The sequence below is a fragment of the Abrus precatorius genome, unplaced genomic scaffold (assembly GCF_003935025.1).
Source record: "Abrus precatorius isolate BTA unplaced genomic scaffold, Abrus_2018 Scaffold3, whole genome shotgun sequence".
NCBI lineage: Eukaryota > Viridiplantae > Streptophyta > Magnoliopsida > Fabales > Fabaceae > Abrus > Abrus precatorius.
Genome location: NW_020874373.1, coordinates 33,360,350 through 33,376,986, shown reverse-complemented (window position 1 = coordinate 33,376,986; position 16,637 = coordinate 33,360,350). Strand labels below are relative to the sequence as shown.

At 30.6% G+C, this 16,637-nt stretch overlaps 2 protein-coding genes across 4 annotated transcripts; one reads left to right on the top strand and one right to left on the bottom strand.

The window, feature by feature from the left end:
* Nucleotides 1-418: 418 nt before the first annotated feature.
* Nucleotides 419-2,152, bottom strand: LOC113861303 (myb-related protein 306-like). 2 transcript variants are annotated; one of them, XM_027494038.1, is made up of 4 exons: nt 1,840-2,134; nt 1,520-1,649; nt 1,234-1,388; nt 476-1,065 (listed from the first exon to the last, which is right to left on the bottom strand). In XM_027494038.1, exons 1-4 carry the CDS (start codon nt 1,970-1,972, stop codon nt 689-691), a joined length of 795 nt encoding a protein of 264 aa, XP_027349839.1. In that variant the 5' UTR covers nt 1,973-2,134; the 3' UTR covers nt 476-688. The 2 variants fall into 2 exon arrangements, with proteins under 2 accessions (XP_027349838.1, XP_027349839.1); XM_027494037.1 differs by having other exon boundaries at nt 419-1,388; nt 1,840-2,152.
* A 9,548-nt stretch (nt 2,153-11,700) lies between these two features.
* Nucleotides 11,701-16,462, top strand: LOC113862727. 2 transcript variants are annotated; one of them, XM_027495877.1, is made up of 5 exons: nt 11,701-12,283; nt 12,361-13,721; nt 15,052-15,465; nt 15,784-16,019; nt 16,138-16,462. In XM_027495877.1, exons 1-5 carry the CDS (start codon nt 12,165-12,167, stop codon nt 16,390-16,392), a joined length of 2,385 nt encoding a protein of 794 aa, XP_027351678.1. In that variant the 5' UTR covers nt 11,701-12,164; the 3' UTR covers nt 16,393-16,462. The 2 variants fall into 2 exon arrangements, with proteins under 2 accessions (XP_027351678.1, XP_027351679.1); XM_027495878.1 differs by having other exon boundaries at nt 15,787-16,019; nt 16,138-16,401.
* The last annotated feature ends 175 nt before the right edge of the window (nt 16,463-16,637 follow it).

The window sequence follows — 16,637 nt, the reverse complement described above, 5'->3', positions numbered from 1 at the left end:
ATCCAAAAAATGTTAAACTTGTACATGCAGGATACAAATTGTAAATGAAAGTTATAACTTTTTTTTGAAATGAAGCAAGTATACGATTAAAATTACTCACGAAATAAGTTTAACATGATTAATTGTCACATATCGGTATCGAGCTTATTGAATAAAGGGGCGCCCAGAAAGTTGAAACTTATTTCAAGATATCCACCGAACAGTTTTATTTTGAAAGTATGAGCGAGCAAATAAAACAATGTTCAAGAACACATTATTTTTTCTTTCTAACGCATTTATATTATTAGAAGGGGGGGAAAAATCCAAATTGAGCCGTAATAAATTTATTTTTCTAACGAAATTAACATAAAATTTCACCGAATAATATTTATGCGTTGAAAAGAGAGTAATAAAATTGGTACGTACGATACCTTATTTCAAGTTCAACAACTGGAACTTCAATTACTACGGAGATGAATGAACAATTAATTCAAAAAGCAAGATCTCATTGCAAGATCAACTTTACACAAGGGAAACAAGTTTTCCAGCGAGGGATCTAATGACTAATATAGCACTATGATAATAATGATGTTAATAGTAAAATATACAAGCCTCCATGAACCAAGGGCAAAGCAAGATTGATGAGGACCTTCCTATAACCGATGAAAGCAAAAACTCCAGAGTACCATATGTCACGAAATGAACCAAATTAGAAAAACTGGGCATCACCACCACAACTAATTTTCTCATGACAAACAGCCTCATCAAGAAGCCATTTCTCAAGCAAAGAGAATGGCATTATTTCTGCACCAATATCAGGCTTGCTTTCATCTTGCAAAACAGTCGCCTCAGGTGACAAGGATTGAGAGAACTCAGAATTTGAAGACTCCAAAGACTGATCAAAGCCAAACAAGGACTCAAAAGTCTCTGACAATTCACCACTGTTTGATCCCTTTGCTTCACTAGAGGCAGTATCAGCTCCGGCGGCAGCTAAGTTGTTGAAGGAGTTTTGAGTCACAGCTGAGTTAGTTCTTGAGGACTTTGGTGGATTTTTCATCCAACCCTTCAGCAAACGAGCTATGTTATCTGCACTTGAAGCATAGCACAAAGATTGGGTTGGTTTGGTGGAAGAGAAGGAGCTACTATTAGAGGGGTTTGAAGCAGATAAAGAAGATGGCTTCTCTGGTGAAAGAGCTTCACTGAGAGCCCTCTTTGCCATTTGAATATCAGTTTGAAGCCTTCTTTCCCACTGACCTCTAGGAGTTTGCCTTGATGCTGAAAACCCGTCTCCCAAAGTACCATCACAACCTGTTTGCATTTTCTTGAGCTTCTTTTTCAAGTGAGTGTTCCAATAATTTTTTATGTCATTATCTGTTCTCTGTGGGAGGTATGAAGCTATTGCAGCCCATCTGTGCCATAATCAATGTGATCCAGCTTAGCATAAATAGAACTTTCCAAATTAAAATACACAAAACAGCTCAAAAAATAAATCTTCAAAACTCATACATATTAAGTAGGTGCTTGGAAGATTGGTTTTTACCTATTTCCTAAAAGATCTTGAAGATGGATTATCATCTTCTCCTCTTGTTCTGTGAAGTTACCCCGTTTGATTCCTGGCCTCAGGTAATTCGTCCATCGAAGTCTGCAACTCTTACTGCATCTTGATAACCCTGAAAAAAATAAAAATAAAAAATCAGATCAAGTGACGTAAAACTATAAAAACCAAAATGATGAAATGACCAATTAAAATGACGGTGTTGGATCACAATTTTCCTAAAGATGATCCAAGAGAGAGGACAAGGAATTATACTGATCAATCTACAAAATCACCAAAGAGATTGTGGGGGCTAATTAATTAACCTGTCTTGGTAGGAACTGCCCTCCAATTTCCAGGACCATGTTCTTGTATATAAGACACCAATATGATATCTTCTTCAGGAGTCCATGGCCCTTTCTTGACCCCTTCTTTATCACAACAAGGTGGCCTTCCCATGTCTCCTTGTTTTCTTTCTCTTTTATTTCACCGCCTTTATACTTGTGATCTATCTAATTTTCTCTACCCTTTCTTCTCTCAGGGAAAATGGGTCGTTTTCCTCTCCTCTATATGTGTGATGATATCTTCTCTTTTATTTCTCTAACCTTACTACTTGATAATAGGTTCTAAGGAAAGTGTCAAAGCCTAACCTTTGGTTGATGTACATTTATAGCTAAAAAGAAAGGGTAAAGGATTAATGGTGGGGCTGTGAGAGGAAGCTGACTTAAACAAGTAAAAAAAGAAGGCAAGAGTCAAAAGTTGCAGCAATAGCATTAACTCAAAGAGTGAGGCAAAATTATTCACCTCAGCAGGGGCAATACCACTATGTTGTACCTCTCAAAACCGCGTGGCATTCAATGTAGCTGCGCTGGGAAAGCTCAATTATCTCAGCTTTAAAAGTCTATAAACCCCAGCAGACATTAAATGTAAATTTGAGATAAAGCTGACTTTTGCAAAAGCCTAATAAGCTATCGCCATTATATTTATGTCTTCTTCACCTGCTAGTGAGCTCAATGATCCAAATCCTTTCTTCTTTTACTATCTTATCTCTAAATTACTAATTAATTGCATTTATACTTAAATTGTACCATAATGCTTTGGATAGCGACCATAACTGACTCGAGATCTATCATCTCTCTTTGCTTAAGTAGAATAATAAGTTTGGATGAATGGAATATTATGATTTGGGCAACTGAAATTATACGCCATTATATTGTTTCTAGGTGTATCATGTTTATCTTGTTTGTGAAATATACTTAATTTACATTTAGAGATTTAATCGTGTGCAATTTTCAATGTTTAAGCCTGAGCGTTCATTTATTATTTTATTATCATCACTTTTATAAACAATTGTTAAGAACTACTATGTGTTAAAAAAAATTCTGAATTACCGGTATTTTTATTAATCTATTAGTTTACTCGATATCTTTTAACATTAATGTTACAGCAAACAACTAATACAATATTGATCCTAAATAACAAATAATAATAGTATAAATATCAAATTAGGTTCTGTTTTAAAAAATTATGAAGAGATTATGAAAAATAACTTATGACAGTTATAAATTCTTTTTAACTCATTTTAGTATAGTATTTACTATAAATTTTTAAAATAATTTTTTTTAAATTTTTTTTAAAATTTTTTTAGTTAAATATATAGTATAAATGGCTATGTAAACGTTTAATTAAATTGCATTTTCGAATGAATTCATAAATTACGTCGAATTTAAAAGAAATGTCAAGAAAGCAAAAGAGACTTTGGTACTGTAGGAATCCTCAGAACTATTTATGATCAATCAAAGGGTCAAGATCTGTTTATGCATGGCCAATCAATAGACTGACTTCATCATCCCTCATACAGACCATGAACATAATGGCACAATGCATGGATGTCGACTCTAAACAATTAAGGGTCATGAATCAGTGATGGAAAACAAAGCCACCTCAAACTGTTTATACATTGAAAACATATTCATAATAAATCTCATAAATGACATTTGGAAGAGTAGGCACCCATACAAAGGCCCACTTCGAGAATGTGTTACAGGTGCTGCTCATTTATACAAACGTGAGCATATACATAGAGGCTGAGGGGTCGAAGTACCTCCAAGTGTCTTCTCTCTATATTTGCTTATCCAAGTGCAAAGCTGAAACAAAACAAGCAGCAATTACTTTTCAGGACTAAATGAACTCACACACACATATATAGTTTAATTTTAGGGTTTACGTACAATTGTTTATCTGATCTGATTAAAAATACTTACAAGGTATAAAATTGTGCAAGTCCAGCTGTTAGTGACTTACATTAGGCACTATATCTTTGGGTTGTCATAATTGAAATAGCTTAAATACTTTATCAGATGTATCTATATTAAATTAATGATGTAATAATTCATCAAAATCAAATTATAATGGAAGAAGTTAATTTTGATACAACAGATGAGTAGAGAAATTAACGATTTAAAAACAGTTTGCACTAAAGGAAAGTCAAAATTATATCTTTAAAATAATTAGTCTAATATTTTTGCATATAAAAAGCGTTTATTTTAATTCTTTGTTGATGCGGTACTATATATGTTAGCGTTGAGCAAAAGATATTACATTCCATTGTCAAAATATTAAAGATGCAGAACATGCATGTTTTCCCGATAATGATGGCAACCTTAAGATTCATGCTATTAAAGCAGGTGTTTAATCCCAACAATTTGTAACGGCAATAATTGTGGTTAGGAGCAAGAAGCTTTAAGGCCTTCACCAAGGTCAACTTAACGAGGGTCAATGTCCTTGGAATTTTATCAAGCAAAACTTCTCCAATAGGGCAAATAGGCATTTAATAGAGGATATGAAGATCAAAAGGCAAAGAAAAAAAGTTACATCACTTGAACTAAAACAAAATGTCATTTATTAAATTTGAGGTAAAACTGGTTATAAAATGATACAAAATGTTATTCCGATGTTACAACTATTTTTGTAAACATTTCGAACAGAGAAGCAAATTTTTTCCATAAAATCAGTAACCTTTTGTTTTCTATCAGGAAAAAGTAAGTTGCCACATATTTTAATTTATCATTTTATGTATAAATTGTTTATTAAGTAATCAGTTAAAAAATTAACTTTTAAAGTGTTTTAGTATTACACTACGATTGAAATTAAAAAGCCATGCTATTTAGAAATAGGAAAAAAAGATATATGTTTTGGTTGTCTATATTTTTGTAATAAAATAGACAGAGAATTGCTCATTAATGATTTTATCATTTTATTGTATAGATCAGAACATTAATGAACATGGCTGAAAGTCCATCTTCGTCGTTTGGTCCGCAATATATATTATTTTTTTGGGTTCTCTTCACTATGTTTTGCCCTCTTTGTCAAGTCATCAGCACCCCCTATCTAAGCATTTCATTCAAAATCAACCCATTGCTTCCCTTGCCTTTGCCTTGCTTCTAACGCATCTATTCGATCGATGATGACCACTACCCATGATGAAGAATCTTATAGGTCCTTTCTTTCATATACTTTTTAAGACAAATGTTAATCAACGCTTTAAGAGTGCTGATTAAGAAATGTAGTTCAACATCACAACTTTTAATACAAACAAATACTCCCAGTTCTTTCAACCAAACATTATGTACGAATATGTTTAGGTAAAATTTTGAACTGGCATAAAAACTTATAACATGTTTTAAAAGAAATATATATTATGATAATAATTAATAATAATCCATATATTGATCTTATACACAAGATTTTATTTATTTAAAGAAAATATTTTAGATATGATTTTTAAAATTATGATTGTATTTATTGATAACCCAGTATCCATCACATCATATATGGACCCTTCTAAGTTATATTTAGAAGTGAGGAAACCACCAATATATCTTCATGACTAGTCAAAGTGGACGACTTTTAATCTGTCATTGCATACAATATAGAGTTGCTGGCGTTATAGCTGTGCTCCACATTATATCAATATGCTTTCCATCATATTAAAGCTTGTAATCCGCTATATAATTAAGTTAGACAATATACATATAATTTTATTTGTAGGCTCTGATTTTGAAAAACAGTAATTAAATAGCTCTGTACATACAAAGTTCCATGAAACATGACAATTGTTTACAGCATCAAATAGTTCTGTGTATACAGAGTTCCTGGTGCTGTCGAAAAAAAAAAAAAAAAAAAACCTGTATACCAAAAAGTGAAAACGATGGTGCACAAGTGGTGTTTCCCTACAACCCAGCATTCACCATAAATAACACCCACCCTTCAATCAAGTCAGGCATATTCTCTATTCCCCTTCCCTAAACAAGAGGTTTAAAAAGGGTTGTTCTATTTTTATTATTATTTTCTTCTTTTTTTTACCAATTTTTTTTCAAACTTTGATCCTCTCATGTCATTAATTGACATTATATGATTATGTTGTACCAAGAGAGACTCACCACAATTGGTTATAGAATCTACTAAATAAATTTGATCAAAATTGTGTATTTTCCTATCTAACATGATTATATCAATTTATTCAATACCATGAGAAAATTCAAATCCTTTTTTTTTTGTTTTGGTCAAGAGCAGTGTTTCCTTTTGGTTTTCATTTTTGGTACCTTAAAATGTGTTTTATTTTATGTTTAAATATATTTTTAGTTTCTATATTTTTTTAAAAGTCTTAATTAGAAGCCCCTCCAATTTTTGTCTTACATTATTGTGAACTTTTAATTTTGATCATTCTCATTAACAATTCTGAATAAGAGGTTACCATGTGTCAATTGTTTTAGGGAAAAAAATATTAAAAGAACTAAATAAAAAATTTAAAATTTAAAATTTAAAATTTTAAAATAATTTTTTTGTTGGTTTCAAAAGTTCATAAATTAAGAACACAATTTGCGTAGGTTTGGATCAGAAAAATATATTTTGGTCAGGATCAGAAAATAATTGGCATAGGTGGTTTTGGGCTCTTTATTTTGCTTTTTGGGCCTAAAATACAGGGCATGGGTAGTGTGTTATTTGGATTTTGGCTGAGATTTTTATTGACGACAAATACAGTCGGAAACGCCACTATGTTTGTTTTACACATATAGCCTCTAGGGGCTGATTTTTTAAAAATTTAGAAACAAATGGTATAAACTTATCGGAGAACCAAATGAATAAAAATAAAAAAAGACGGATGAAAATTTGTCTGAGTGACAAATAATTTAATATTGCTTAAAAAAAATTTAAATTCAAGTCTTTATATATATAAAATATCTTTAGTAATCCTCTCATCTAAATTGTTTCAGTTTAAATCATGCGTCCGTTTCAGTTTTGGTCCACAAGCTGACACCATGCGTCCTTCTTCTGCTATGTTTTTATGTTAAAATGCGTTTGGGCCAAGTGGTCCAAACGTTGTCTTGGTGTCTAAACTACACTTTTTCTGCTATATCCTATGTTCCCGTGACAAAAAAGAATTCTTAAAAGTTCCCAGAAGATGAATTGCAATTACTTGATCTCAGATTATTCACCAATTATAGGAGACATTTTACAATAGGAATAGGAAGTTCTTTAGTTTTTGGTTTCTCCAATATTAGTCATAATGATGTAAAAATTAATATTATAAAGAATATACAATCACATAACTAGAATCCTTTGTGGCAGATTAAATCGTATCATTGTAGAATAATCTATTTAACAGTGAAAGTAATCTATTTATACCATTTAACGATCAATAAAACTATAACTTATGTTTTAACAGTGTCATATCATAATATTTTATCATTCTTTTATTTTTAATTTAGTCTTGCAAATTATATATAAGATTTTATAAAATAATCATTTTCTTACCTAAGTTTACCTTTCTATTCAATCCAATGACTCCATCGAACAAAACCTACACAACCTACAAAATTCTATCAATTAAAAACACACTAAGCCAAATTCACCGTGCCAGAGTTCGAGAGCAAAGCCCGTATTTAGATTCAATTGTGTGAAACTAGACTCTGATTTCTTAATTATACATGTTTGAAGTACCAAAACATATATATATCAAATTTAGATTCAACTGTGCGAGATTATTTCTATTGTGTAGCGTTAATCTCAATTTAATTGATTGCATAATTTTCTTTAACCATATCAACCATAAGTTGTAAATTTCAATTTGTTCTATTGAGATAGCTACAAGGAAACCAGAAAGTTCGGTGGAGTGAATAAGAATAAATGGTTTAGATCCATCAAAATCAACTTTTTTTGTTTAATACAGTGGCATATCTTGAAAGTCAGAGAGTAAAGTCCATGTGTAGTGTATTAGCCAATTTTTTTTAATTAAGTAGTGCTATTTACGGTTCAATTTAATCCAAGTTTTACATAAAAAGTTATGCAAATTTAATTTAAAAATAAAATCAAATCATTTTTTATAATTTAATTTGGATTAACTTGTTAATTATTTAATATTCATGACTATTTTTTTTAATTTCTATAAATTTTAATTTAACTTTAAATTTTAAAAAATTCGGTGACTTAATGATGTTGAGGAAAAATATTAAGAAAATAATATTAATCAAAGCTGTAAACTTGAAAAAAATGGTAAATTTGTTAGTAAAAAAAGAAAATATATTAAACAAGGATATAGTTAAAAAAAATTAATCTTAAACTTTGAAAACACCACAAATTTTGAACCATAAATAAAATAATAATAAAAGAGAATAAATGGAAGAAGTGGTTGTAATTTTAAGTTGAGGTCATTTAAATGATTTATTATTGCTAAAAGTTAAAATATTGTCATCAGCTACTTTTGTATTAACTAGTACCATGAGTTATGTGGAAGTTTTCACATATAAAACATAACAGTACAATATTTTCAAAATTAAATTAACTAAAAAAATATTTTGTTAATAATAGAAAAATAAATACATTCTAAATTTTTTAATTTGAAAATATTAAAAACTTAACTAATAAAAATTATTTGATTAATAATTTGAAAATTTATATCTCATCATATCTAACGTTGAATAAAGAAATTTGAGTATTATTTAAAAAAATTAAGAAAGTTAAAAGTCTTGTTTGAATGAATAACTAGTTAGAAAAATTATAATGATTTCTATAAAAAAATTAAAATACGTTTTACTTATAATTTTTTATAATAATTTTTTATTGAAAATAAATAAATAAAATATTTTGAATGTATAATAATGAAAACCTTTTGTATTTTTCCCGCTGCAGTTGATTCAAATTTAACAATATAAAATTCCTCGAATAAATTGTTTTCATCTAGAAAGAATGACGTTCATTCATATAATTGATTTCCCACCTACAATGGCGCCAAAATCCGCCACCCTGTCACCCCAGCTTCTTTGTTTTTTTCTCTCCCTCTTTATATTAAGAGATTTTTAGTGAGACAAATTCAATAATAATAACATTTTTAAACATGTGTCTAAAGATAAAGCATAATAAAAATAATTAAAAATTATAAAAAATATATACATTGTGAACACACACGTTTGAAGAAAACTAAAAGAAGGAACGAGAACTCCAAAAAGGTGAGAAAAGTTGACCCGTGCTTGGAAGAAGAAAAGAATAAACCCACAAGAAAGCTCCGACATCGTTGAATTTCAGTAAGGCAAAATTGTATTATGGGCATTGAGGCGACCCATGTTGTTGTTCTCTCTTTGGAACAATGTTGTGTATTTGGACCAATGTCATGGAACGCGGTTTCACGAGGGGCAATGCGTGTGTCAGCAACAAGAATAAAATTTTCATTTGATTTCAAAATTCATTTGCATGCAGGATGCAGCATGTTCAAGATATTGAATTAATCAAGATTGCCCATATATTACTGTCAACCCAACTAGTATATACTACATACATTACCCTAATTCAAATTGGACCAAAATTATGGTACCCAATATTTGGCTGCTCCCCATTTTGATACGGTGTCTATTTTGGCCTACCTGCTCCTCTACCTATTTCATAATTCGTATATCTCAAAGTACCTTTTAAGGTTTTGTCTTCTTTTGGTTAGAATCTTCCTAAGGTTAGGTTGTCCGCTTGTACCGGCCCAGGATAATTCCAAAGTGTTGAAACCGAGACGTATGTTAAAGCAACCTTTTGAGTTCAAAACAATCTCTTTTATTCTAAACAGAGTTTAACAGTACTATTTTATTGACAATAATACTATCTCGTTTCAAATATAGATTTATGTCTTGTATCATATAGAATATATACTTCCACTTGAATAAAAGATAAATAGCAAGATAAAACTATATATGAGCTCAAAATGTTGTTACAATTTCAAATTGCCCCACCAAAGTGTGTATTTTGAAGACAAGTTATGAGAGGAAGAGAGGAAAAGTATGAAAAATAAAATATTCTTCTATTTTAAACTTTTAATAAATTATACAAAAAACCAATTTAAAATAGAAAATAAAATAACGTGAGAGAAAATATGTCCTTCAAATTATATTCTTTTAATGTCTCGGGTAAAATTATAATTGACTGTGTTTGGTTTGATATTTGATATAAAATTTTTACAAAAATAAATATATGTTATATTTTAAATTTCAAATGGAGATAAAAAAATTTATTTTGTTTTTATTACGGGTTCAATGTTTTTATTGTTTTTATCATTGGATAGATTTTATTTTTTCTGATAAAAGGGGCTAAACAAACAGCCTAAAAGAAAACTACACATAACTCTTAAAAAACTTTATACCTATAACATTATGACACAAAAAAGGAAGCAATGTGGTAAGAGCCACATCAAAATAAAGAAAATGCAAAGACTCTTCTAAGCTTAATTCGAGAAGATTGTTGGTACAATGGTAAGCCTCCCTACAAAGATTATTTAAAGATTATATGTTTAATCCTCTCATATAAAATATTGAGTTCGAATCTTACACAAGAACCAGATTATTTTCTATAAATAATATTTATGATAATAAGTGTATTGTTATACAGAGCTTAATACTCTACTAGTAGTACTGTATTTGTAATATACTTAATAAGTTAAAAAAAAATCATCTAGCTAGTTTAATACTACTTGTAAATTTTTTTTACATAATAATATTTGTATTATAATTTTAAACATACCAGAAAACATAATACATATATATTACACACCCGGTTATCTCACGCAGATAAAATATGGTTTTATATTAAATTTATTTTCTTTATTTTTGTTAAAGGTGTTCTTATAATTTTATATTCCAAATTTAAACAATATGATCTGCATAAATTTATAAAATATGATTACCATTAAAAACAGTTAACAAAATATCCTTTTCAGTGGTGTACAAAGTGGAGAATATGACTCCGGGTTTTATTTTTGAATTAAAATTTCCATTTATGGGAGAACAAGGTTAATTTGACTTTGGTGAAGAATTATAAATATTTTTCCTCTTGTCTTCATCACTTCTCTTCCCTCAAAGGGAAGTTAAAAAAATCTCGAAGAAAAAGAAAGGTATGATTATCTTCACTCTTATATTCTACTTTCCTTTTCACAAATTACGTACTGGTTTTATCCCTCTTCTTCATTGATGTGATTTCTAATTTTCTACGCTCGAGGGGTTCATCCCAACTGCATTCATTTATGGGGCTTATTGTTTACTCATGCCTTCGGTTTACTGTCAAAATTATTTTCACGCGCCCTGCTATATGTTATGATAAAAAATTCTACAAAATTTTAATGATTTTAAAATGAAAATTTGTATTATAAAATTATTAAAAAATGAATGACGATTGATTTAAGTGGTGCATGCTTAATTTTATTTTAAGATATTGAGTAGGAACCTCGTCTATGAAAAAATTAATTATAAAGAATGTTTATTATTTAAACCAAAACAATAAAAAAGAAAGAAATAAATAAAAATTTTAAAATTGTCTAAGTGATTCAGATAGCAATATAAAACATTAAATACTTTCTATAATTAATTAGTACCAATAAGATCCATTTTAGAGATGAGTAAAGTAAGAGTTCATTTACCATGATCTTAATTTTATGTCGAGCAAACAAGTGTTGCGTAATTTGTAGGATAAATACGGAAGTGGGAATTTTGAAACCCTAAAAATGGATGTTTACTTTATGGTCCTTTTCACGTAGCCACGCTGGGTGGATTTTTTCTTCAAACCAATGAATTTTCCACGGATCCAAAAAAGACGTATTAAATATGATCATTCACCCTACACCCCTTTCCCCCACCTTATAAATGTTTGAAAGACAAAAACATATTTTGATTTTTCAGCCTAAGAAATTGCAATAGAATGAGACGTAAACATTCAATTTAACCCAATTTTTTGTTCTCTCTGCTGAACCAAATGAAATGATATAACGGTACAAAGTAAACACAATCCCATGGTTTTAAGCAACCGCTCAAACACAAGTCGCTGACATGTTCTTTTCTTCTCTCATCTTATCTCGCTTCCATTCCCATGTGAATCTCACTAATTAGGTAACACTTCAACCTCTGCTGAATCGGTGAAAAAAACTCGGTTTGTACGTATATCTTTGTCCGTGCAGGTGTGAGGTCCCATTCCTTTTCATGAAAAATTTCAAAGTGCGAATCAGAGTTTGCATGACCCTTCCCTGTTTCTCCTTCCCCTGTTTTGCTTCAAAAGGAATGAACTTGATCATGGATTCGTTCCCTGACGCGTTTTGCGTGAAATACCCACTTCCTTTTCGGTGAACATGGGTTCTCCGAAAGCATTTTTTCACCGAAAGATGGATCTTTTTTCCGGGTATTTCTGGCTTTTTCTTTCTAAGGTTATGCAAACTCTGTCCTGGGTTTTCAGCAAAACATTCATGAGGTATTGAATTTCCCACTGCAAAGGTTCAATACCCGTCAGTTATCAGTTTAATCTCTTTCTTCTTTTTTGGTTTTCAGATTTTATAGTCCTGAAGCAATGAACCAAGTTTGTTCTTCTCAGATTTCACATGACAATAAGGAAGCTGAGTCTATTCATTCTGAGGCAAACACTGAATTTTTTGGAGATGCCGAGTTGAATTCTGAAAATTTTGCGGTATCAAATGATACTCTCTTACTTGAAAGCGATCAAAGTGATTCTAATGTTAGCCAGAAAGAAGCAGAATCCATGAAAAGTTTTTGTACTGAAACTCTTGATAATAGTGTGAATTCAGATCATGAAGAAGAGGAAACGACAAAGTTGGTTTTCAAATTCCAATATCAAAGTTGGGATTGCAATTACGATGAAGAAGTTAAGGGAAGCTATAGTGAAAGTAGTGAACTTGTGAAAGGGGGTGATGATGCTGTTTCTGCTAGCACCAAAAAGTATGAGTTTATGTCAGGCAAGAGTTTCAGCCACTTCTTGGATGAACCAGAAGCTGAAAATTTCACTGTCAAAGAATGTTTTGTTCATTCAAATGATGATGTTCCATTGCAAAGTCATGGTATAAATGATTTGGGGTTCTTGTCTAGGAGGAAGCTCATGCCAGATTATTGTGAAGGTGGGGTTAATGCAGAAACTCTAGACAGTTTGATGAAAAGTGCACACGAAGATGAGGTGTCAAAGAATTTCAAAGCTATGCAATATATAGAACAACCTCTGGAACCTGTTGTTAACAAATTTCTTTCTGAAGATGATTTTATCTGTTCAAGCTCAGACTCAGATTCTCTCAGTTCTTTGGTGGATGATGGTTTTTTGTCTGACACAGACTTTGGAACCACTATTGAGATTGATACAATGGGAAGCAATGGAGAAGAAAATGCAGCTCTAACAGAAGAAGACTTGGACTTTGGTGATGAGAAAAACTTTGAGAATCTGGATGTTGGATATGAGCCCGATGATTTTGCTGAAGAGGAAGATGAGGACATAATGGATGAACTTGAAAAATTGGAGGAAGAGTGTAGGATGGAAAAGTCTTCAGTTAACAATTTTCAAGATAGCAAAAACATCAACTCAAAAGCTGAACAATCTTTGAAAGCCAATTCTCAGAGTTTAACAACTTTTGATCTTGAGGATTCCAATCGGTTTGACACACTCTGGGAACATCAAGATTTGATAGAACAATTGAAAATGGAGCTGAAGAAGGTAAGAGCCACTGGCCTACCTACCATTCTTGAGGATTCTGAGTCTCCAAGGATAATGGAAGACTTGAAGCCATGGAAAATTGATGAAAAGCTGCAACATGGTAGTACCACAAATGAGCTTCCAAAATTCTACAGGAGCTACAGAGAACGAATGCGAAAATTGGATATCTTAAATTACCAAAAGATGTATGCTATAGGTCAGTATTATCTATCCTTACCTTGGTTTTGTTTTGCTTTGTTCAGCAGTTTTTCAATTTTTACTTTTTACTATTTCCTTGTTCACAATTCAATGGATGGAAATTTTCATTTAACTTACATGATCATCAAAACCTACCTCATCTAATTCATTAAAAGTAGAAGCACGGACCCACTAAATCTGGTTAGTTGGGTACTGGGAAAGCATGAATTACCCAAATACATGGCAGTAGAATGCATTCTGAGACAACTGGACTTTTCTTCTCTTTTTTTTCCTCTGTTTTCTTGTATTCATATATTTTTTTCACTTCAATTTTGGTTTTTAATAGTTTTGTTAATGCCTTTTCTTAGGACTGATTTTAAAGAACTAAAAATGAAAGGGGTATTATTTAAGGAAAAATTTTACGCTTTGTACTTTTTATATAATAAATAATTTTTAAGATAAATTTTCATTTGCAATTTTTTAAAATCAGTAGCAAAGGTTGTTGTCAAACAGAGTGTTTCTCTATTTTATTATAATCACTACTACAACAGGAAAAATTCTGTAGCACCGAGAAAATTATCTGTGCCGAATTTTTTATACGCGTATCATACAATTGTCTCAATATCCAAGTTTAACATTACTTTTAAAAATTTTATTATACATTTTTTTATATCATAAAGAGATTAATATTATAATATATATATATATATATATATTGTTTTATTTAATTTGATTATAATTATATTCTTCTAATAGATTTTTAACAAATTAAATATTACTAGTAATACGATGACAGAAACAAACAAATATAAAATTAGATATTAAAAATTAATAAAATATAAGTAATTTATTAAAAAAAAGGTTATATTTTACTTAATATTTTTTGTCATATTTACATCTTATTTTTTAAAAATATAAATTTATATATTGTGGCATATCGTAATTGATAATCTGCACTTTGAGCGTATTAATGCTTGTCCTCTGTAGCATTTAGTACCTTCTCCTTCACATCAACTAAAAGATCGTATCAAAAGGATTCATGAACATTAAATATACATTTCCCATTTCTCTGCCTAACATTTGGACATTTTCTTATTGTGGCTAACTTTTGCTTAATTTTCCAAAGAAACCAGTCCCTACAATGATCTAGCGCCGATTGTAATGCGCCACCCAATATTTCTATGGCCTTTTTGTTTTTTATCCGTTTATAATAAACAAGTTAAATGCATGACAAATTAAGAAAGCTATGTTATGTTTTTATAATCTAAGTGGGCTTTACATTATACTTAACAGTGAAGACTCCAATCATAGTCACAGTAATATTGTTTAGGTTTATTGGAAAATTGTAGGATTTTTGCAGTCAAAGGACCCACTCCAATCATTTTCAAGCCGTAGGAACACTTCACCAGCAATCACATGCATTCTTCCACGCGGTTTTCGCTTTTCTAGACGCAAACACACTGAAGCTGACCCAATGAAGAAGTTCATAAGAGAATTGTATAGTGATTTGGAAATGGTTTATGTGGGGCAGTTATGCCTTTCTTGGGAATTCCTTCAGTGGGAATATGAGAAGGCCTTGAAGTTATGGGAATCTGACCAATATGGATTACTAAGGTTCAATGAAGTAGCAGGGGAGTTTCAACAATTTCAAGTGCTTCTCCAAAGGTTTATAGAGAATGAACCTTTCCAAGGTCCACGGGTTGAGAACTATGCTAGGAATCGTTGTGCCATGCGCAATCTTCTTCAAGTTCCAGTAATAAGAGGTGAGAACTTTAAAGCAATGTAAATTTGATTTATGTCTTTGGGAGAACAGAAGTATGAGACAGAATAATTAAATTAAGAGTAAAACTTATGATTTTTGATAAATTTTAATCAATATTTGAGGTGTATTAAAAAGAATGAGTTAAAGAGTCTCTTGTTACCTTTTTTTTTTTTTTTTTTTCATGTCTTTTATTCAAAATGGAATTTAGTTGGTACTTTTTCGTGCCCATTTTCATAGTGTTATATTAGGGACCATATAAAAAGTTTCTTATATGAGACAAAAAAGTTCCTCATGGTTAAAGAACCTTATTTGGCTGCAGAAGACAATGCCAAGGATAAAAGGAAATTCAGAAAAAGAGAGGCAGATAAAGATGCCATAACAAGTGACAGGTTAGTGGAGATCTTGGAAGAATCCATCAGAACAATTTGGCGTTTTATAAGAGCTGATAAAGATGCATCTAGCTTGGCACTTAAAGGTTTAAGAGAAAATCAAGTAGAGCTGCAAGACCCTGCTGATTCAGAGCTTCTAATGGAGATTCGAATGAATCTTCAAAAGGTAATTAAAGTTTCAAAAGTCACATACTTTTTTATGTTAAGTGTAAATCAACTTTCTTCTTGAAAAAGGGTTGTTCTATTTTCTTTCTTATTTTGATTAATATTGTTTGGATTTGCAGAAAGAAAAGAGATTGAGAGAGCTTTTGAGGAGTGGAAGCTGCATATTGAAGAAATTCCAAAAGCATCATGAAGATGAGACAGATCAAGTGCTCTACTTTTTCTCTCAAGTGGATATGAAATTGGTTTGGAGAGTGTTGAACATGTCAAGAATAACTACGGATCAATTAACATGGTGTCGTAGTAAACTAAATAAGATCAATTTTGTAAACCGAAGGATACATGTAGAACCATCATTCTTGCTTTTTCCTAGTTAATAGTTTAATTCCGAAAGATTTGTACATATGCTATTGAGGTCATTATTGAAATAGTAAAGCATATTTGCATGCAATTTCAACTACTCTGACTCAAGGCCTTTTAAAATATTTTTATAAGTTTCTTTAAAAGAATTAAAAATAAATTAAATTGAATACTTTCGAATAATTAGCAGATTATGTTATGAAACTTACATTTGTTTTTTGATTGAATAAAAACATTAAGAGACTAAATGGCACTAACAGCG

What these genes read in the sequence shown, in the direction of transcription:
- LOC113861303 (XM_027494037.1), bottom strand. Translation starts at nt 1,972, where the DNA reads ATGGGAAGGCCACCTTGTTGTGATAAAGAAGGGGTCAAGAAAGGGCCA. An exon ending in GGCAGTTCCTACCAAGACAG is followed by an intron (nt 1,650 to 1,839) that starts GTTAATTAATTA and finishes TATTTTTTTCAG; the next exon opens with GGTTATCAAGATGCAGTAAG. An exon ending in CAAGATCTTTTAGGAAATAG is followed by an intron (nt 1,389 to 1,519) that starts GTAAAAACCAAT and finishes ATTATGGCACAG; the next exon opens with ATGGGCTGCAATAGCTTCAT.
- LOC113862727 (XM_027495877.1), top strand. Translation starts at nt 12,165, where the DNA reads ATGGGTTCTCCGAAAGCATTTTTTCACCGAAAGATGGATCTTTTTTCC. An exon ending in TCAAGTTCCAGTAATAAGAG is followed by an intron (nt 15,466 to 15,783) that starts GTGAGAACTTTA and finishes ATTTGGCTGCAG; the next exon opens with AAGACAATGCCAAGGATAAA. An exon ending in TTCGAATGAATCTTCAAAAG is followed by an intron (nt 16,020 to 16,137) that starts GTAATTAAAGTT and finishes TTGGATTTGCAG; the next exon opens with AAAGAAAAGAGATTGAGAGA.